At 52.0% G+C, this 21556-nt stretch overlaps 1 protein-coding gene across 1 annotated transcript in view; it reads left to right on the top strand.

Moving 5' to 3' along the window:
* Window positions 1-21556, top strand: part of ITGAE (integrin subunit alpha E) — a 78869-nt gene that overhangs the window by 13037 nt on the left and 44276 nt on the right. Inside the window, exons 2-8 of the mRNA XM_017863581.1 lie at window positions 2600-2723; window positions 16619-16710; window positions 18274-18341; window positions 18738-18855; window positions 19081-19248; window positions 19948-20063; window positions 20679-20830. Coding sequence (XP_017719070.1) covers window positions 2600-2723; window positions 16619-16710; window positions 18274-18341; window positions 18738-18855; window positions 19081-19248; window positions 19948-20063; window positions 20679-20830 — 838 coding nt within the window. The remainder of the gene's footprint in view (window positions 1-2599; window positions 2724-16618; window positions 16711-18273; window positions 18342-18737; window positions 18856-19080; window positions 19249-19947; window positions 20064-20678; window positions 20831-21556) is intronic.

The following is a 21556-nucleotide window of genomic DNA, read 5'->3' as shown; positions in this document are numbered from 1 at the left end:
TTTTGAGACAGAGTCTCGCTTTGTCACCCAGGCTGGAGTGCAGTGGCCGGATCTCAGCTCACTGCAAGCTCCGCCTCCCGGGTTTACGCCATTCTCCTCCCTCAGCCTCCCGAGTAGCTGGGACTACAGGCACCCGCCACCTCGCCCGGCTAGTTTTTTTGTATTTTGTTTGTTTGTTTGTTTTTGTATTTTTTAGTAGAGATGGGGTTTCACCGTGTTAGCCAGGATGGTCTCGCTCTCCTGACCTCGTGATCCGCCCGTCTTGGCCTCCCAAAGTGCTGGGATTACAGGCTTGAGCCACTGCGCCCGGCCGAGATACTCTTAAAATAAGGATGAAAATGTCTCCACAGTCAGTCCAGGCAACACTGTGGGGAGACAAACCTTCTCCCATGCTGTGGTTGGAGTATGAATTGGCAAAACCTCTTTGGGAGGTACTCTATCAATATCTATTTTTCCCCAAAAAATGTTAAATGAAAAATTTCAAATACATAGAAAAGTTGAAAAATTATACAGTGGACAAGCACATCACCACACTTAAATATGACAATCATTAACACTTTTGCGTATTTGTTTTATCACGTATATCTATCTACCCATCCAGCATCCCATCTTATATTTTGATGCATTTTAAAGTAAATTGCAGGCTGGATGTGGCGGCTCACACCTGTAATCCCAGCACTTTGGGAGCCCAAGGCAGGTGGATCACTTGAGGTCAGGAGTTCAAGACCAGCCTGGCCAACATGCTGAAACCCTGTCTCTACTAAAAATACAAAAATTAGCTGGGCGTGTTGGCAGGCGCCTGTAATCTCAGCTACGTGGGAGGCTGAGACAGGAGAATCGCTTGAACCTGGGACACAGAAGTTGTAGTGAGCCAAGATTGCACCACTGCACTCCAGCCTGGGAGACAGAGCGAGACCCCATCTCGAAAAAAAGAAATAAATAAAAATAAATTGCTGACTTATGTATAATTCAACTCTAAACATTTCAGCATACATATCAACAAAATGTGTTTGCGTTTCTTTTTTAAGGTAATATCTACATACAGTGACATGCACAAATTCTAAGTGGACCATTCATTGAGTGTGCTTTAACACATGCACACCTTGGTAATTCAGATACCCATCAAGATACAGAATATTTTCATCATTCCAGAAAGTTCCTTCTAGTCCCTTCCCAGTTAGTCTCATCGTCTTAGGCATGTTTTTTCTTTTTACTATAGATTAAGTTTTGCTGGTTCTGGAACCTCATATAATTGGAGTTATACAATATGATTTTTGTTGCCTTAGCTCAGCAAATCTGCTGTGCTCTGCTTGAATTCCCTTTCCCTGCATCAGGATCATAAAATTCCTCCAGCAAGAAAGCTGAGGGTAATGACAGGGCTCATGTTATTTGTTCGTGTTTTCTAGAGATCACTGCCCTGCTCTGCCTGTTGTCAAATGTCTGAAAACGTTTTATCGGTTTTGTCTAGTGTTCTAGTTGTTTATGGTGAAAGAATTAACCCAGTACCAATTATTCCTTCATGGAAAGTCCAAATAAGGGACAATTTAAGAACCAATATAGTGATAACAGATTATAACCATTGAATAAAATAGAATTCGTGAGCCTATTCTGCTGTAAATAAATTAAAAAATAAATAAATAAATGAGAAGAAAGAAGAAAGATGTAAGGCTTCTGCCACTCAGCATAATGATTTTTGTTGTTGGTTCGAGACGGAGTCTCGTTCTGTTGCTCAGGCTGGAGTGCAGTGGTGCAATCTCGGCTCATTGCAACCTCCGCCTCCCAGGTTTAAGCAATTCTCCTACCTCAGCCTCCCAAGTAGCTGGGATTACAGGCACGTACCACCACGCCCAGCTAATTTTTGTGTTTTTAGTAGAGATGGGGTTTCATCAGGTTGGCCAGGCTGGTCTCAAATTCCTGATCTCAAGCGATCCAGCTGCCTCAGCCTCCCAAAGTGCTGGGATTACAGGCGTGAGCCACTGGCGCCCGGCCAGCATAATGATTTTTGAGATTCATCACGCTGCTGTATCTGTTGTTCATTCCTCTTTACTCCTGAGTAGGATCCTATCGTAGGAATACACCACAGTGGGTTTTTCCATATTCTCCTGTTGATGGACATTCGGGTTCTTTGCAGTTTGGGGCTCTTCCGAATAAAACATTCTTGTGCAGGCAGTTTTGGGGACACCTGTTTTCTCTTGGGTCGCTTGAAGGGGGTACATAGAACATACGCAGGCCCTCTTCCTGGGGCTCACAGTCTGCTGTAACTTCGGTACAAGACGCGGTAATGTGAGTACGTTCTGCGTGTCAGGTGCGGAAATGACAGTAAGGCGTGAGGAGGTGGGAAGTGCTTCTTTGGGGAGAGCTAGGCGTGGCTTCTTGGAGGACGGGGGCTTGGGTACTGGTATAGCTTGGTTTAGTAGGAGAATCAGAGGCTCTGGGTCAGATACACCTGCGTCTAGTCTTTCTCTCTCACACACACACAAAGATCCTTGGGGAGTCTCACTTTTCTCAGCTGTAAAACGGGGTTAAAGACGCCACAGGATTTGCTGGAATAATGGGAGTAAAAGGCCTCTTTCATTAAACGCTCCTCTTTTCCCCACAGGCCTGGCCCCGCTGCTGGCCGCCTTCAATGTGGATGTGGCCCGGCCCTGGCTCACGCCCAAGGGAGGTGCCCCTTTCGTGCTCAGCTCCCTTCTGCACCAAGACCCTGGCACCAACCAGACCTGGTGAGTAGGGCCGGTGGGCAGGAGGCCTGAATGGGGGCTACCGGGGAACCTGAGATGGGCCATGGCACCCCACCCTACAGTCAGGAGAGGAACTGTCTCTTTCAGAAGGGCATGCAGGAGAAAGAGAGAAGGCGTGACAGAGGCTGTGGGCATCCGGCCAGTCTGTGGGGTCCACGGAACCCCAGCCCCGCGCCTCACTGGGCCTCTCCCTGTTCCATTGGCTAGGGGGCAGGGTGGACTTAAAGACAATTTTAAAATAATGCATATTAAGGCTCTTTTGTTCCTTATGGAAGTAATACATGTTCAATATAGAACATTTGGAAACAAAAAATAACAAAGAAAAAACTGGGCCTGGCACCGTGGCTCACGCCTGTAATCCCAACACTTTGAGAGACTGAGGCCGGTGGATCACCTGAGGTCAGGAGTTTGAGACCAGGCTGGCCAACCTGGCGAAACCCTGTCTCTACTAAAAAAAAAAAAAAATTAGCTGGGAGTGGTGGCAGGCGCCTGTAATCCCAGATTCTTGGGAGGCTGAGGCAGGAGAATTGCTTGAACCCGGGAGGTGGAACTGCAGTGAGCCGTGATCGTGCCATTGCATTCCAGCCTGGGTGACGGTGCGAGAACTCTGTCTCAGAAAAAGAAAAATAAACAAACAAAAAATGTTTGTGGTAGGATTGTTTGGCATCATGGAAGACTGACAATATTCCTCATTAGGAAAATGGGAAAAATACTGATATAACTCATGCAATGCTATACTAAAAGCAGACCCCTTGAATGAAGCCAGTGCAATGCTTGTTTACCTGGATCCATCTGGAAACATACTGTGCATTGAAAAAGGCAAGTTGTAGAGTTTAATATACAAAGGTTGGCGGGTGCAGTGGCTCACCTGTAATCCCAGCACTTTGGGAGGCCAAGGCAGGTGGATCACATGAGCCCAGGAGTTCGAGACCAGCCTGGGTAACATAGTGAGACCCTGTCTACAAAAAACATTAAAAATTCAGCCGGACATGGTGGCTTAAGCCTGTAATCCGTCCCAGCTACTTGGGAGGCTGAAGTGAGAGAAATGCCTGAGCCCAGGGGGGTCGAGGCTGCAGTGAACCACGATTGTGCCACTGCAGTTCAGCCTGGGTGACAGAGCGAGACCCTGTCTCAAAAAAAAAAAAAAAAGGGGCCGGGCGCGGTGGCTCAAGCCTGTAATCCCAGCACTTTGGGAGGCTGAGACGGGCGGATCATGAGGTCAGGAGATCGAGACCATCCTGGCTAACATGGTGAAACCCCGTCTCTACTAAAATACAAAAAACTAGCCGGGCGACGTGGCGGGCGCCTGTAGTCCCAGCTACTTGGGAGGCTGAGGCAGGAGAATGGCGTGAACCCGGGAGGCGGAGGTTGCCGTTAGCTGAGATCCTGCTGCTGCACTCCAGCCTGGGCGGCAGAGCGAGACTCCGTCTCAAAAAAAAAAAAAAAAAAGAAGTAAGTAAAATATGCATTCCCTCAGATGGCGATGGTGGCCGTGTGCTGATGTAGCAGTACGTCTGTAGTTAGGAGAAGCTCTGGCATAAAGGGTCATGAGATCTGAGGCTCATTTCAGTTTCCCATGTTGTCACCAAAATGACTTATTTATTTATTGGAGACAGAGTCTTGCTCTGTCGCCCAGGCTGGAATGCAATGGCGTGATCTCGGCTCACTGCAACCTCTGCCTCCCGGTTTCAAGCGATTCTCCTGCCTCAGCCTCCTAAGTAGCTGGGACTACAGGTGCACGCCACCACGCCAGGCTAATTTTTTGTATTTTTAGTAGAAACAGGGTTTCACCATGTTGGCCAGGATGGTCTTGAACTCCTGACCTCAAATGATCTGCCCACTTTTGCCTCCCAAAATGTTGGGATTACAGGTGTGAGCTACCGTGCCCAGTCCCAAAATGACTTCTAGAGCTGTGTTGTTTTAAAGCCAGATCTGGTCAAGATTTATGTATTATGTATTGCTGTTATGTCTCTGTCATTGATTTCAATCCAAAGCAGTGATTTCTCCCCCATTTTTTTCTGGGTGGTGGTAGGGCTTTTCCTGTGTATACTCTCCCACTGAGCAGGCCCAGCCTAGGATGGTGACCTCCTCATCCCACCCCAGCCCATCCAGTTGCTTTGCTTCTGGTCAGTGGTCAAGGGTTTCCTTCATACCCAGCACATGGGAGCAAGTGAGCCCAGGGTTCAAACAGGCACTGGGGCAGAGCCAGGTGAGGAGCTCAGGGTTCCTGGCTGAGCAGGGCAGGAGCTTTGCTTGATAGAGGATGGATGGGTAGTGGTGGCTCCTGAGGCAGCCTCATAGGCCCTGGGACTTGGGCCATGACCCTGACAGCCAGGCAGACTTGGATCCTCTGACACTGTGAAATGTGTATTTGGTATTCCAAGACTGAATACATATTTTACAATATAACAAAGAAAAATATATTTGGTCTCAAAATAAATATTTGGTCCCAGCCGGGCGCGGTGGCTCCAGCCTGTAATCCTAGCACTTTGGGAGGCCGAGACGGGCGGATCACGAGGTCAGGAGATCGAGACCATCCTGGCTAACACGGTGAAACCCCGTCTCTACTAAAAATACAAAAAAACTAGCCGGGCGAGGTGGCGGGCGCCTGTAGTCCCAGCTCCTCGGGAGGCTGAGGCAGGAGAATGGCGTAAACCCGGGAGGCGGAGCTTGCAGTGAGCTGAGATCCAGCCACTGCACTCCAGCCTGGGCGACAGAGTGAGACTCCGTCTCAAAAAAAAAAAAAAAAAAAAAAAAAATTTGGTCCCATTTTCTGGCATATACTCCTAAAATCTTTGGAATCTCCAAAGTAATAAATGTCTTTTTCTTTGCTAATGAGTTGACGGGTGACCGGCAGCCCCCAGATAGCTTCAGAAGGGGGGCTGGTCACTGGAGAGACCCCAGCAGGATCAGAGGGTTGGGACTTTCAGCCCCACACCCCCATCTTCCGGGAGGGGGAGGGGCTGAAGGTTTAGTTGATCACCAGTGGCCAATGATTCAATCAATCATGCCTATGTAATGAGGCCTCCATAAACACTCAAAAGGACAGGGTTTGGGGAGCTTCTGGGTAGTGGAACACATGGAAGTTTCTGGAGGGTAGCCCTGGAGAGGGCATGGAAGCTTTGCCCCTCACCCCCACTTTGCCTTATGCATCTCCTCATCTGTAACCTTTGTAATATCCTTTTTTTTTTTCTTTTTGAGGCAGAGTCTGGCTCTGCCACCCAGGCTGGAGTGCAGGGGCGTGATCTCGGCTCACTGCAACCACTGGGTTCAAGCGATTCTCTTGCCTCAGCCTCCCTAGGAGCTGAGATGACAGGTGTGCACCACCACGCCCAGCTGAGTTTTGTATTTTTCGTAGAGACGGGGTTTAACCAATGTTGGCCAGGCTGGTCTTGAACTCCTGACCTCGTGATCCGCCTGCCTCTGCCTCCCAAAGCGCTGAGATTACAGACATGAGCCAAGGCACCCAGCCTGTAATGTCCTTTATCATAAACCAGTAAATGTAAGTAAGTGCTTCTCTAAGTTCTCTGAGCCACTCTAGCAAAGAAATTGAGGGGGTCAGGAGGGGGTCACAGGAGGGGGTCACAGGAACCCTGATATATTTGGTTGGTCACAAGCACAGGTAAAATAACTAGGGTCTTGTGATTGGCCTTGGAAGTGGGGGACAGTCTTGTGGGACTGAGACCTCGACCTGGGAGGTCTGATGCTACCTCCGAATGGAGCATGTTGGAATTGAGTTGAACGTGAGGACCCTCAGCTGCGGTTGGCTGCCAAAGCGCTGCTTGCCTGGGGTGGAGGGAAAACCCCACTCACCTGGGGTCTCTGGACTGTTGTGTGTCGTGAGAGTTGCAGGGGAAACAGAGCTCAATGTTTCCAGCATCATTAGAGAGTCCTTTCTGGATCCTCGTTTCACCAGTGCAGTCAAAAGTCTGGTCATTGCCAGGCGCGGTGGCTCACGCCTGTAATCCCAGCACTTTGGGAGGCCGAGGCGGGCGGATCACTTGAGGTCAGGAATTCGAGACCAGCCTGGCCAATATGGTGAAGCCCCGTCTCTACTAAAAATACAAAAATTATCTGGACATGGTGGCGGGTGCCTGTAATCCCAGCTACTTGGGCGGCTGAGGTGGGAGAATCGCTTGAACCCGGGAGGTGGAGCTTGCAGTGAGCCGAGATCATGCCACTGCACTCCAGCCTGGGCAACAGAGCAAGACTGCGTCTCAAAAAAAAAAAAAGTGTGGTCACCATTAGATTAAAGTTTTAGGGATGGGGCTCATTCATTCATTCATTCATTCAGTATTGATGGAGCATTTACTCAGTACCAGGCAATATTTCGGGAATAAGAGAGTAAGGGAGACATGGTCACTGCCTTCGTGGGGCTCCCGGGCTCATGAGGGAAACACAAGCCAGACAATGACAAGTGAGACAAGGACCCCACAAAATAACAGCTCTGGTGGGGGACGTCCGAGGTACGGGGGGAGCATGGAGGCAGGTGTGTTCATCAGCGTCTACTAGGATTTGCAGGGTGAGTGGGAATTAGCATGAGAAGGAACAGGAAGGGGATTGCAGGCACAGAGAACAGCTTGGTCAGAAGCCTGGGGGCCGGCTGCGTAAGGTCAGGAAACTGAGAAAATGACCTGCGGCTAAAGCTGAGAGCAGAAAAGGAAGCGGGCAGAGGTGGGCGGTGCCTGTCACCCAGGCACTGAGGGTTTGGAGGAGTCAGAGGGGGAGCTGGGGAGAGGTGGGCGGTGCCTGTCACCCAGGCAACTGAGGGTTTGGAGGAGTCAGAAGGGCTGGGAGAGGTGGGCGGTGGCCTTCCACCCAGGCACTGAGGGTTTGGAGGAGTCAGCAGGGGGGAGCTGGGAGAGGGTGGGCGTGCCTGTCCCCAGGCACTGAGGTTTTGGAGGAGTCAGAGAGGGGAGCTGGAGAGCGTGGCGTTGCATGTCACCCAGGCACTGAGGGTTTGGAGGAGTCAGAGGGGGAGCTGGGGGAGGTGGCGGGGTGCCTGTCACCCAGGCACTGAGGATTTGGAGGAGTCAGAGAGGGAGCTGGGAGAGGTGGGCGGTGCATGTCCCCAGGCACTGAGGGTTTGGAGTTAGTCAGAAGGAAGCTGGGAGAGGTGGGCGGTGCTGTCACCAGGCACTGAGGATTTGGAGGGTCAGAGCGGGGAGCTGGGAGAGGTGGCGGTGCCTGTCAACCAGGCACGGAGGATTTGGGAGGAGTCAGAGCGGGAGCTGGGAGGGTGGGCTCGGCTGCCTGTCACCCAGGCACTGAGGATTGGAGGAGTCAGAGAGGAGCTGGGAGAGGTGGGCGGTGCCTGTCACCCAGGCACGGAGGTTTGGAGGAGTCAGAGGGGGGAGCTGGGAGAGGTGGCGGGCCTGTCACCCAGGCACTGAGGATTTGGAGAGTCAGAGGGGGGAGCTGGGAGAGGTGGGCGGTGCCTTCACCCAGCACTGAGGGTTTGGAGGAGTCAGAAGGGGAGCTGGGAGAGGTGGCGGTGCCTGTCACCCAGGCACTGAGGATTTGGAGGAGTCAGAGAGGGAGCTGGGAAGGTGGGCGGTGCCTCGTCACCCAGGCACTGAGGATTTGGAGGAGTCAGAGGGAGCTGGGAGAGGGTGGCGGTACCTGTCACCAGGCACGAGGGTTTGGAGGAGTCAGAGGGTGAAAGCCGGGCAGGGCGCGGTGATGTTTTCAGGGAGGTTTTGTGTGGCAGGAGATGTATTATGGTCTATATATATGTGTGTTTGGTTGGGTGAAAATTTTATCAACATATACCATTACAGAGAATGCACACTGTCTTAGGGACCAAGGGCTCACACCTGTAATCCCAGCACTTTGGGTTTCATTGGTGTCTTTGTATGTCGGGTGGTCACCTGAGGTCAGGAGTTCGAGAACCAGCCTGGCCCAACTTGGTGTCTTCTCTCCCCAATCTCTAAAAATATAAAAAATTAGCTGGGCTGTGGGTGGGGTGACTGTTAATCCAGCTACCTTGGGGAGGGGCAGAAGAATCCTTGAACCTGGTTAGGCGGAGTTTGCCAGTGAGCAAGACCGCACCATTTGTACTCCAGCCTGGGCAACAAAGGAATGAAAACTCTGTCGGAAAGAGAAAGGAAGGGGAGGGGAGGGGAAGGGGAAGGAAGGAAGGAAAGGATGCACACCTCATAAGCATGCAGCTCAGTGAATGTCCACAGATGAGCACCGTGTAAGCAGTGTGCAGTCCAGGGCACGTGAGCTGGCCTCGCCTACGCCTCCTCTAAGGCCCCGCCCACTCCCTTCCAGGCACATCTGCTGCCAAAAGTAATTCCAGCTGCCTTTCATTTCCGTTGGATAGTCTCGCCGGTTTTGAATGTAAATCAATGAGGCATACAGAGTGTGTGCCCGCTACTCGGGCTCCTCTCCCTACACGTGAAGCCTAGTGAATTTTCATCCACTGTGTTGCGCGAGAGCACGTACTTCTTCTGGCTGCCGGGTATTCCCTATTGTGTCAACAGTACTGATGACTGGTCCATTTGGGCAGTTTCCTTGGGCTGTGAGGAATAGCACTGGTGTGCACTCCTTTTGATGGGATGAAGTTCCTTTTTTTTTTTTTTTTACCCCTCACAGGTTGATCCAAAGAATGTACTCTAACTCATGTTTGGGGGAGGAGCATATGTGTCAGGAGTGGAGGCTGGGTCAGAAGTTATGCAGTGGTTCCCGCAGTTTTCCAAACTGTTCGGCAGTACATGACCAGGTTTCAGTTAGGTGGTTTTCTGTAACCATCTCCTGCCTAGTTCCCTCCCACCCAATACCCCAGCGATCCCCACGCCTCAGCTTCCAGGTCCCAACATGATGTTCACAGCCCCTCCCTCAGAAGCCTAGAGGCCTAGGGTACAGAGAGAGTTTGAAAAAAGCCCGTGGTGCAGAGGGCTCCTGAGTCCACCAGGGCTGCGGGAGGGCCCAGCGGGGCTCCCTGAACAGCAAACCTCCCTGAACACCTGCTGAAGCGAATAGGGCTCCCAGGCTTGAACGTGCTGGGGAGGAGGATGTGGTGGAGGCACCTTCGGGTTCCTGCTGCAGATGGTGGGGCCGAGACCACGGGCCTGTTGCACGGGGCAGGAAGTGCACTGGCTGGCCAACTTGGCCTAGAAAAAGGAAGGGGGCTGGGCTCCTGCTTGGAATGGACGTGTGCCTCTCAACTCACATTGCCTCTCCTAAATGTAAGAGACCAGGGCCGGCAGCATCTGGTTTTGGTTGCACAGAAAGAGGTATGGGTGGGACAGACAGCAGACTGGAAATAGACCCTGAGGGCCGGCGCAGGGCTCACACCTGTTAATCCCAGCACTTTGGGGAGGCTGAGGCCGGCAGATCACTTGAGGTCAGGAGTTCGAGACCAGCCTGGCCAACATATAGTGAAACCCCCATCTCCACTAAAGAACAATATATAAATAAATAAATAAATAAATAAATAAAATTAGCTGGGCATGGTGGTGGGCACCTGTAATCCCAGCTACTCGGGAGGCTGAGACAGGAGAATCGCTTGAACCCGGGAGGCAGAGGTTGCCGTGAGCCGAGATCATGCCATTGCACTCCAGTCTGGGTGACAGAGTGAGACTCCGTCTCAAAAAAAAAAAAAAGAAATAGACCCTGAGAACATGACAGGTTATAGCTGGGTGAAGGCAAGATGTGAGCTTCAAGTCAGTGACAAGTTAAAAAGATTATTAAAAATTTAAATACAAAATACTAAATAAGGTCGGGCATGGTGGCTCATGCCTGTAGTCCCAGCACTTTGGGAGGCCGAAGTGGGTAGATCACCTGAGGTCAGGCGTTCGAGAGCAGCCTGGCCAACATGGTGAAACCCCTTCTCTAATAAAAATACAAAAATTAGCCAAGTGTGATGGTGTGCACGCCTGTAATCCCAGCTACTTGGGAGGCAGAGGCAGGAGAATCACTTGAACCCGGGAGGCGGGTTCGCACCACTGCACTCCAACCTGAGTGACAGAGTGAGACTCCATCTCAAAAAAACAAACAAACAAAGAAAAAATACTAAATAAATAAATAAAAGCAGGAGATGGACAAGGGTTGCTGGGCTGTACCCAGTTCAGGATGTAATAGGGCCCCTGTGACTGTCCGCTAATGGCCAGTCGTCTGTCAGAGCTGGTCAGTCAATTTTTTTTTTTTTTTTTGAGACGGAGTCTCACTCTGTTGCCCAGGCTGGAGTGCAGTGGCACAATCTCAGCTCACTGCAAGCTCCGCCTCCTGGGTTCACGCCATGCTCCTGCCTCAGCCTCCCAAGTGGCTGGGACTACAGGTGCCCGCCACCACACCCAGCTAATTTTTTTTTGTATTTTTAGTAGAGACGGGGTTTCACCGTGTTGGCCAGGGTGCTCTCAATCTCCTGACCTCGTGATCCACCCGCCTCGGACTCCCGAAGTGCTGGGATTACAGGCGTGAGCCACCGCGCCCAGCTGGTCAGTCAATGTTTACTTGGTTTGTCAGCCACGTGCTCAGCAAACCTGCAGACCCCTGGCAGTAGGGGATAAAAGGTGTGGGGAGCAGGGGCAGCTCACACGGCCCAGGCTATGTCATCGCATGACGGCGACATGAATGGCAGTCTTGGGATCTGCAGTGCACAGCCTGCACAGCTGTACATGATGATTTCCTGGGAACGCACCATCCAGGTGGGAAGAAAGGGTGGGGATTGGGGTGGGGTGCTATAGTCAGGGCTGCTGCAGGGCCTGGAGGGGATCAGGCTGCACTTCCTTTGGGAAGAATTCCTGAGGATCTGGGGTTTGGGATGACTGGTCTGCAGGAGGAGGCATCGCAGGCAGAGGAAACAGCCTGGGCAGAGGACTGAGGAGGAGAGACTGGAGGCCTGCACCTACCGCACCAAAACGGGGTCTGGGGTGGAGCCCGGTTTTGACTCCACCCTTCATGGGGGAGCAGGGAGGGAGATGCTGGGTCTAGGGCTGAGGTCAGGGCTGGGGAGAGAGGCAGGGTTGCTAAGGGAGCGACCTAATTTGGGGGCTCAGCTGCAGAGCCCGAACAGAGGAGCAGCTCTCAGCTGCACCCAGCTCTCCGCCCTCAGCCCTGTCCCAGATGAGCCCCCTCAGCTGTCACCTGGGCTGCTGTTCAACAAATACTTACTGAGCCCCTGCTCTGTGCCAGGCATTGCTCCAGGCCTTGGGAATAACATGGTGAAGAAGATAGACAAGATCCTTGGGGAGCCTTGTGTCTGGTGGGGAAGACAGATAATAGGCAGTATCAGACGATGACAGGTTCTGAGAAGGAAATCAAACAGGGTGATGCGAAGCAGAGTAACTGGGTTGTGAGGCGGGGTGGGTAGAGAAAGCATTTATGAGGAGGTGACAGGCGAGGCTGGGGAAGGAGAATAAGCCAACCTTGGGGAGAGGGGAAGGTGATGGTTCCGGGCACAGGAAACAGCAGGTGGAGGGAACAGCAGGTGGAGGGAACAGTGCAGTAGAGGGAACAGCACAGTGGAGGGAATAGTGTGGTGGAGGGAACAGCAAGCTGGAGAGGAAACAGCATGTGGAGGGAACAGCAAGGTGGAGAGGGAACAGCAGGTGGAGGGAACAGTGCGGTGGAGGGAACAGCGCAGTGGAGGGAACAGCACAGTGGAGGCACAGCAAGCTGGAGAGGGAACCGCAGGTAGAGGGAACAGCGCAGTGGAGGGAACAGCATGGTAGAGGGAACAGCGTGGTGGAGGGAACAGCGTGGTGGAGGGAACAGCAAGCTGGAGAGGGAACAGCAGGTGGAGGGAACAGAAAGCTGGAGAGGGAACAGCACAGTGGAGGAAACAGCACGGTGAAGGGAACAACATGGTGGAGGGAACAGCACGATGGAGGGATTGAGGCAGGAAATGCTGACACTGGTCACCGAGGAACTGGGGCTGCCACTGACAGAAGGGACATGGTGTAAACTACATGAGTGGGCCAGGTGCTGTGGCTCATGCCTGAAACTCACTGTAACTCACAGGGCTCACTCCCAGCACTTTGGGAGGCCAAGGCAGGAAGATTGCCTGAGCCCAGGAGTTCGAGACTAGCCTGGGCAACATGGCAAAACCCCATCTCTACAAAACAAGAAAATTAGCCAGGTGTCATGGCACGCATCTGTGGTCCCAGTTACTTGGGAGACTGAGGTGGGAGGACCGCTTGAGCCTGAGAGGTTGAGGCTGCAGTAAGCCATGATCACGCCACTGTACTTCAACTTAGGCGACAGAGGGAGACTCTGTCTTTAAAAAAAAAAAACTACATGAATAAATTAAAAACCAAATAAATGGGTAAGGCATGGTGGCTCACTTCTATTATATAGAAGTTTTCTTGTAGTTTTGGAGGTCAGAAGTCTGAAAAGGTGTCAGCAGGGCTGGGTCCCTTCTAGAAGCTCTGGGGGAGAATCTATTTTCTTGCCTTTTTTGGCTTCTAGAAGCTGCCTGCATTCCTTGGCTCATGGCCTCCTCCTCCTCCTAAGCCTGCAGCATAGCAAGCTTCACGTCTTTCTCCAGTGCTTTTTTTTTTTTTTGAGATGGAGTCTCGCTCTGTTGCCCAGGCTTGGAGTGCAGTGGCACAATCTCGGCTCACTGCAAGCTCCGCCTCCTGGGTTCATGCCATTCTCCTGCCTCAGCCTCCCGAGTAGCTGGGACTACAGGCACCTGCCACCACGCCCAGCTAATTTTTTGTATTTTTAGTAGATGGGGTTTCACCATGTTAGCCAGGATGGTCTCGATCTTCTGACCTCATGATCCGCCTGCCTTGGCCTCCCAAAGTGCTGGGATTACAGGCGTGAGCTGCCGCGCCCGGCCCTCTCCAACACTTTAGAAGGTCAAGGTGGGAGTGCTTGAGTCCAGGATCAGCTTGGGCAACACAGTAAGACTTCATCTCTATAAAACATATAAACAAAATCAGCTGGGCACGATAACTCGCTCCTGTAGGCCCAGCAACTTGTGAGGCTGAGGTAGGAGGATTGCTGAGCCTGGGAGGTCAAGGCTGCAGTGAGCTGTGATCACACTACTGCACTCCAACCTGGACAACAGAGCAAGATGCTACCTGAAAAACAAACAAACCCCACAAAATAACAGGAGGCTATTACCATAGACAAGGCAGGATGATGATGGAAGGAGCATTTGAAGAAGAGCTGCTTTCTAGAAATAATTTGGAGAGCTGGGCATTGTGGCTCACATCTGTAATTCCAGCACTTTGGGAGGCTGAGGTGGGTGGATCACCTGAGGTCAGGAGTTCAAGACCAGCCTGGCCAACAGGGTGAAAACCCCGTCTGTACTAAAAACACAAAAATTAGCTGGGCATGGTGGCAGGTGCCTGTAATCGCAGCACTTTGGGAGGCCGAGGCAGGAGAATCGCTTGAACCCAGGAGACGGAGGTTGCAGTGAGCCGAGATTGCGCCATTGCACTCCAGCCTGGGTGACAAGAGTGAAACTCCGTCTCAAAAAAAAGAAAGAATTTGGAGAAAGAACCAACGGGGTTGGCAGGTGGATTGGATGGAGGGCATGAGTGAAAACACAACAGAAGTGAGGATGCCTCCTGGGCTTCACCTTTAGGACTTAGTGGTTGCTGGTGCCATTGGCTGTGGCGGGGAAGATGAGAAGAAGCAGGCTTGACAGGAAAGACCACAAGTTCTGTTTGTTTCCTACTGACACTGTAACAAGTTACCACAAATGTAGTGGCTTACAACAACACAAGTTTATTATCTCTTTTTTTTTTTTTGCACTCTTTTACACAGGCTGGAGTGCAGTGGTGAGATCTCGGCTCACTGCAACTTCCACCTCCCAGGTTCAAGTGATTCTCCTGCCTCAGCCTCCCGAGTAGCTGGAATTACAAGCATGCACCACCACACCCAGCTAATTTTTGTATTTTTAGTAGAGACGGGGTTTCACCATGTTAGCCAGGCTGGTCTTGAACTCCTGACCTCAGGTGATCTGCCTGCCTCGGCCTCCCAAAGTGCTGGGATGACAGGTGTGAGCCACTGAGCCCAGATGCAAGTTTATTATCTTCTAATTTTGGAGGTCAGAAGTCTGAAAAGGTGTCATCAGGGCTGGGTCCCTTCTAGAAGCTCTGGGGGAGAATCTGTTTTCTTGCCTTTTTTGGCTTCTAGAAGCTGCCTGCATTCCTTGGCTCACGGCCTCCTCCTCCTCCTCAAGCCTGCAGCACAACAAGCTTCACGTCTTTCTCTGACTCTGATTCTCCTGCCTCCTTCACAGAAGGACCTTTGTGATTACACGGGGGCTTTACAGCCCACCCAGGATAGCCCTGGGGGCTTCTGGGATGGGAGAGGCCTCCTTGGGAGGCTCCCAGCATTCCCTGCGGTCTTGCCGCTTCTCCTCTCTGCCTCAACAGCCCCCTGAGTCCCTGCAGCCTACCCACGCTACCCTGCAGCCTTGTTTCCAGGGCCTCCCTCGTAGAAGGACCCTTGTGATTTCACGGAGCCCACCCAGATAATCCAGGATAACCCCACATCTCATGATTGTAAATTTATTTAATCATATCTACAAAGTCCTTTTGGTCATAAAAGGCAACATATTTGCAGGTTCTGGGGACTAGGACGTGGCCGTCTTTGGGGGGCCATGATTCTGCCTACAATAGCAGATGGAGAGGTGGGAATTTCAGCCTTTATAGGTGTATTGAAGCCACGGGCTTGGAAGGGATCACTAGGGAGAGTGTGCCGGCAAGGACGACAGTGACCCAGCCCCTGGATCCTGGTGGCAGATAGAGGTCAGACCCCAAAGGCACTAGCGAAGGCTTGAGGAATGAGGAGAGAGTCTGCAGAAAAATCTAGAAGAAAGTGTTTCAAGGAGATGGTTATTTATGTCCCGGGTTTCTGAGAGGTTGAGGAAGACAAGGACAGAGAGGGGCCCGTTGGATGTGGCATTGTAGGGACCCCTGGTGACCTTCACAGGAGCTGACTCAGAGGGTGGGAAGTCCCCTTGGGGTGGGTTCAGCTGGGGGTGGGCAGATGCATGCACAGGTGCAGACTTTGTTATTATTCTGTAAGCCACGCCGATACGTGAATATATTTCATAATGTATTAAAATGTAGAGTGATAGGAGTTGAGGAAGTGGAGATGGTGTCTCATTTCTACCCCCATCCTGTGCTCTTTAGTCTGTCCCAACCCACTGTAGCCACATCATGACTTTTTTTTTTTTTTTTTTTTTTTTTTGAGACCGAGTCTCGCTCTGTCGCCCAGGCTGGAGTGCAGTGGCGTGATCTCGGCTCACTGCAAGCTCCGCCTCCCTGGTTCACGCCATTTTCCTGCCTCAGCCTCCTGAGTAGCTGGAACTACAGGCACACACCACCACGCCCAGCTAATTTTTGTATTTTTGGTAGAGATGAGGTTTCACCATATTGATCAGGTTGGTCTCAAACTCCTGACCTCAGGTGATCCACCTGCCTCAGCCTCCCAAAGTGCTGGGATTACAGGTGTGAGCCACTGCACCCGGCCTCCAAACCTCCAGTTCTGACTAACCCACAGGATAGGGGCACCAACGTGCTGTCTCAGGAACTAAGGCCAGGCAGGGAAGGCCCCCTGGGTGGCCCACCAGGAAGCCAGCAGTGCCCCCCAATAGAACCAACCCCAACGCTGGTGGTTTTCTGGCCTCCCCATCCCTACCCCCACAAGCGAGCAGAGTTTTTATTAACCATCAGTATCACCCCTTCTTTGTCAGGGTGGGCAGCAGGCAGAGAGGGGTTGCATTTAACCATTTCCTGCCTGGCGCAGGAATGTTTTCCCCATAATTCAGAGTCTGGGCTAGGAATCTGCAGGCCACACAGGGAACCTGTGAGCCCCGGCAACCGGAATGGGAAGTGCGCTGGGCAGCCAGGGAGAAGACGAGGAACATCAGTCAGCTCAGCTTTGTAATCTCCTCTCCCACTCAGGCTCCTGGTCACCAGCCCCAGAACCCAGAGGACACCAGGGCCCCTCCATCGATGCTCCCTTGTGCAGGATGAAATCCTTTGCCATTCTGTAGGTAAGTCAGCCCTAACTTCAGGGAATGCTCCCCAGGACCCCCTTTCTTGCAAAATCCCCCTCATCTAAACTCAAACCATTCCAACCCCAGCCCTGCCTAATCCAGCCCGTTCACCCCTCGACTCTAGCATCACCCACAGCAAGATTCCATCCCCATGCCCAGTCCCACCCCAACCCAATCCTAACCCCCGGCCACCTTTCCTGATGCAATCCTAGCAACAGAAACGATCCCTACAATGTATTGTGTGTCCACCGTGTGCCTGGCAGTCCTCTGAGTCATTTAGTTTTCATCCTTACAACCACACCATTTACAAGAGAGGAAGCAACAGTTCAGATAATGTAAGTCTTCTGGTTACCAGTATGACAAAGGTCACACTTTTAGTGGCAGCTGATTCGAAACTCTAGCCCTTCCTGATGCAACTGACTCGTCACACCTCAGTGGAATTCACCCCCTACCTATTCAGTCTAACTGTAGCCATCCTAGTAACTAGCATGGGGCCTGGCATATATTAGGTACTCAATAAATGCCATTTGAATGAATGAATGAATGAACCTGATTCATTCATTAACTAAACTCTATCCATCCTATCCAATCAAACTCAAGTCACAGATTTACTGACAACCTCTTGGCGCTATATAAATATATAAATAGAATCCTTGTCTGAGGCGGGGATGCTGTGGCTTACGTCTATAATCCCAGCACTTTGGGAGGTTGAGGCGGGTGGATCACTTGAGGTCAGGAGCTCGAGACCAGCCTGGCCAATATGGCAAAACCCCATCTCTACTACAAATACAAAAATTAGCCAGGTGTGGTGGTGCACACCTATAATCCCAGCTATTTGGGAGGCTGAGGCAGAAGAATCGCTTGAACCCAGGAGGTGGAGGTTACAGTGAGCTGAGATTGCACCACTGGATTCCAGTCTGGGCAACAGAGCAAGATTCTGTTTTAAAAAAAAAAAATCCTCGTCTGAGAGGCACTGAGTTGAACAGATTCAATCTCAGTCCAGCAGGGTTGACTGAGTGATTCCATGACTCAAAAATAAAACAGTATCCTGAGGCTGACAGTGGGGAGGAAGAGGAACGAGCTACCATTTCTGCCCCTGAGGCTGTGGGGCAGTAAGATTCCCCAGGATGGGTCTGTGGGGCTGGCGGTTCCTTGGTCCACACAGCCAGTCCCGTGGTTTCTTGCACATTCCTTGGCACCTTCACACCCACCAGGCAGTGCTTCTCCACCTACCTGTTCGACCAAGCTCACTGAGGAAAAGCAGCAGGTATCAGCTATTGCTGGACGCCCATCACCACACTCACAAGGCTGGGCACAGAGCAGACATCAATGGGCATGTGTTAAATGGGCCAGCAAATGAGCCCCAGGGATGGGCACTCGGCCCTGAACATGTCCAGTCCTGACCTTGAAGTCCCCCATTCTAGCTTTCTAGAGGCTTCTCTCAGTGGCCAACAGTTCCTCATAGGGGCCTGACCAAGGTGGCTCTGTGCCCTCTGACCTTGGCTTTGGGTCTCTGCCTCCCAGAGTCCCCTCCTCCTTACCTGGGTTTAACTTTTTCAGAGCATGTCCCCATCCCCAAGGGGAGGCACCGGGGAGTGACCGTTGTCCGGAGCCAACACGGCGTTTTGGTGAGTGCATGGGCAAGAGGGAGGGCCTTAGGGAGGCTGGTGCTAACCCTCGTGGTTGACCCTGGTGTTGAGACTGGTTCCGACTGGCACGCTATTTCAGAGGCTGAGTAGTCTAACATCTCCCTGGTGCCAGCCCCAGCTGACTGTAGCTCTGACCACCTATGCTGATACCAGGGCTGACCTAGGTGTTCCCTGTGACCCAGCACACTCATGCAGGTGTCGGCCTCAGCCTTGACCCCAGCACAGACCCCTACACCTGGTGAGGGGTGGGCCAGCCACTCCTGTGCCCCCTGCCTGGTTGATCCACTGAGTTCTAGAATGGGGGTGAGAATATGGGTGTAGCTCAGGAACGCGGGGGTGACCTGGTGTCTCCCTACCCTCTCTTCCCTCCCCCAGATATGCATTCAAGTGCTGGCCCGGCGGCCTCACAGCCTCAGCTCAGAACTCACAGGCACCTGTGGCCTCCTGGGCCCTGACCTCCATCCCCAGGCTCAGGCCAACTTCTTCGACCTTGGTAAGGACTGGACATTCACTGGCCTTGGATAGCTCTAAAGAGATCTCCTTGGTCTCCAAGAAAAGGCACCAGCTCACGGCAAATGTAGCGGGACACAGGCCCACGGTGGAGCAAGGCAGGGTTGAGGCATCACATAAAAGGAATCAGGGCAGAACCACATGTGAGCGTGCTCGGGTGAGGACGGAGCCTTTCTGACTCTCAGCTCTTCCATGTATGTTTTTAAAGAAAATCTCCTGGATCCAGATGCACGTGTGGACACTGGAGACTGCTATAGCAACAAAGAAGACAGCAAGGGAGAGGATGCAAACACAGCCAGGCGGCGCCGGGCTCTGGAGAAGGAGGAGGAGGAGGAAGATGAGGAGGAGGAGGAAGACGAGGAGGAGGAGGAAGCTGGTGAGAAGAGGCAGATCTGGGTGGCTCTGATAGACTCAGAGCACCCCTAGGCTGCAGCCTCCAAGGGTGAGGGGTGCCTCAGTCTGAGAGTTGGGGAGCAGTGGCTGGACTTTACAGGCCTGACCAGTACCAGCTCCACCCACTCTATCTTATAAGTGGGGAAACTGAGGCTCAGAGAGTGGTAGTGATGGGAATGGCTCACACAGCAAGCAAAACCTGACCAGGTTCTAGCTCTCTTTTTGAAGGGGGAGACAAAAGCTTCTCTCTTGGGGCCAGGCATGGTGGCTCACGCCTGTAATCCCAGCACTTTGGGAGGCCAAGGTGGGCGGATCACTTGAGATCAGGAGTTCGAGACCAGCCTGGCCAAAATGGTGAAACCCCGACTTTACTAAAAAATTCAAAAATCAGCCAGGCGTGGTAGTGTGCACCTGTAGTCCCAGCTACTTAGGAGGCTGAGGCAGGAGAATTGCTTGAACCTGGGAGGCAGAGGTTGCAGTGAGCCAAGATCCCACCACTACCCTCTAGCCTGGGCAACAGAGTGAAGCTCCATAAAAAAAAAAAAAAAAAAAAGGCTCCCCTCTTGGGAGGTTCTCCAACTTCTTCCCTGAATTGAGCCCTCAGGCCTACAACAGGGGCATGTACCGTACACATGCTGCCTTCACATCTCATGCCCACTCCTGACCTGTTTGTCTTGGCCAGGCACTGAGATTGCCATCATCCTGGACGGCTCAGGAAGCATTGATCCCCCAGACTTTCAGAGAGCCAAAGACTTCATCTCCAACATGATGAGGAACTTCTATGAAAAGTGTTTTGAGGTGGGCTTTCCTAAGAGCTGGTTATCACTTATCTATTGTTGAGAATTGCCCTACCTCAGAACAACAGTCACCACATTTGCTCACAGTTCTATGGGTCAGATACTTGGGCTGGGCTCAGCTGGATGGTTCTTCTGTCCATCTTGCCTGGAGTTACCCTGGAGCTGCAAGCATCTGGTTGCTTGACTGGGGCTGGATGGCCTAAGATGATCTCACTCACTTGTCTGGACCATGTGTCTTTAGCAGGCCAGCCCAAATTTTTCATGGCAGCAACATTCTAAGAGGGCCAGATCCAATGCATGCAAGTATTTTTCAAGTCTCTAATTATATCACATTTGCTGATGCCTCATTGGCCAAAGCCAGTCACATGGCCAATCGCATTGTCAGTATGGAGGGGACTACCCAGGGAGCTAGGGAGAAGTCTGTGATTCATTGGGGGCCATTACTATCGCACCCTTCTGTACCTCCACTCACTTAGAGATTTTGCTCTGCCTTAGCATCTCTTTTTGCCCAGGGATAAGGTAGAAGGAGTGGATTTTTCTGCTGCTTCCAGGGGGAGCCATTTCAGGGGCGGAGGTGGCAATTCTTCCAACCTCCTGCCCTCCCCATCCTCTGCAGTGCAACTTTGCCCTGGTGCAGTACGGAGGAGTGATCCAGACTGAGTTTGACCTTCGGGACAGCCAGGATGTGATGGCCTCCCTCGCCAAAGTCCAGAATATCACTCAAGTGGGGAGTGTCACCAAGACTGCCTCAGCCATGCAACATGTCTTGTGAGTGTGGGGGCTGCAGGAATTATTCTGGTCATGCCCAGAGTCTCTGTGGCATCATGCTTGGAGGAAGTGGCTGGACAGAACTGCAGAAGAGAATTAGGGTTCCAGCCTTTCCCTGGCTGAGAGAGAACGTGAGGGATGATACCTCAAGACTGTCTTCCAAAAAGTCTTCCAAAGACTTCCTCTTGTGAGAGGCAGGAGAGCAGAGTGCTCGGTGGACAGGCTGGCTGGGTTCAGATCTCAGCTCTGGTTTGTATCTGTGTGACCTCGGGCAAACTGAAGGACCTTGTGACCTGGGCTTCAGTTTCCTCACTTCAAAAATGAGAAAAAATAGCACAGTAGCTCACACTTGTAATCCCAGCACTTTGGGAGGCCAAGGCAGGTGGATCACCTGAGGTCAGGAGTTTGAGACCAGCCTGGCCAACATGGTGAAACTCTGTCTCTACTTAAAATACAACGGGTGTGGTGGTGGGTGCCTGTAATCCCAGCTACTTGGGAGGCTGAGGCAGGAGAAACGCTTGAACTCGGGAGGCGGAGGTTGCAGTGAGCTGAGAGAGTGACACTGTACTCCAGCCTGGGCGACAGAGCGAGACTCCATCTCTCTCAAGAAAATAATAATAGGCCGGGCGCGGTGGCTCAAGCCTGTAATCCCAGCACTTTGGGAGGCCGAGACGGGCGGATCACGAGGTCAGGAGATCGAGACCATCCTGGCTAACACGGTGAAAC

This window comes from Rhinopithecus bieti, unplaced genomic scaffold (genome assembly GCF_001698545.2).
Source record: "Rhinopithecus bieti isolate Rb0 unplaced genomic scaffold, ASM169854v2 scaffold_70516, whole genome shotgun sequence".
Classification (NCBI taxonomy): Eukaryota; Metazoa; Chordata; class Mammalia; order Primates; family Cercopithecidae; genus Rhinopithecus; species Rhinopithecus bieti.
The sequence above is the reverse complement of the archived record's forward strand: the minus strand, read 5'-3'. Positions and strand labels throughout refer to the sequence as shown.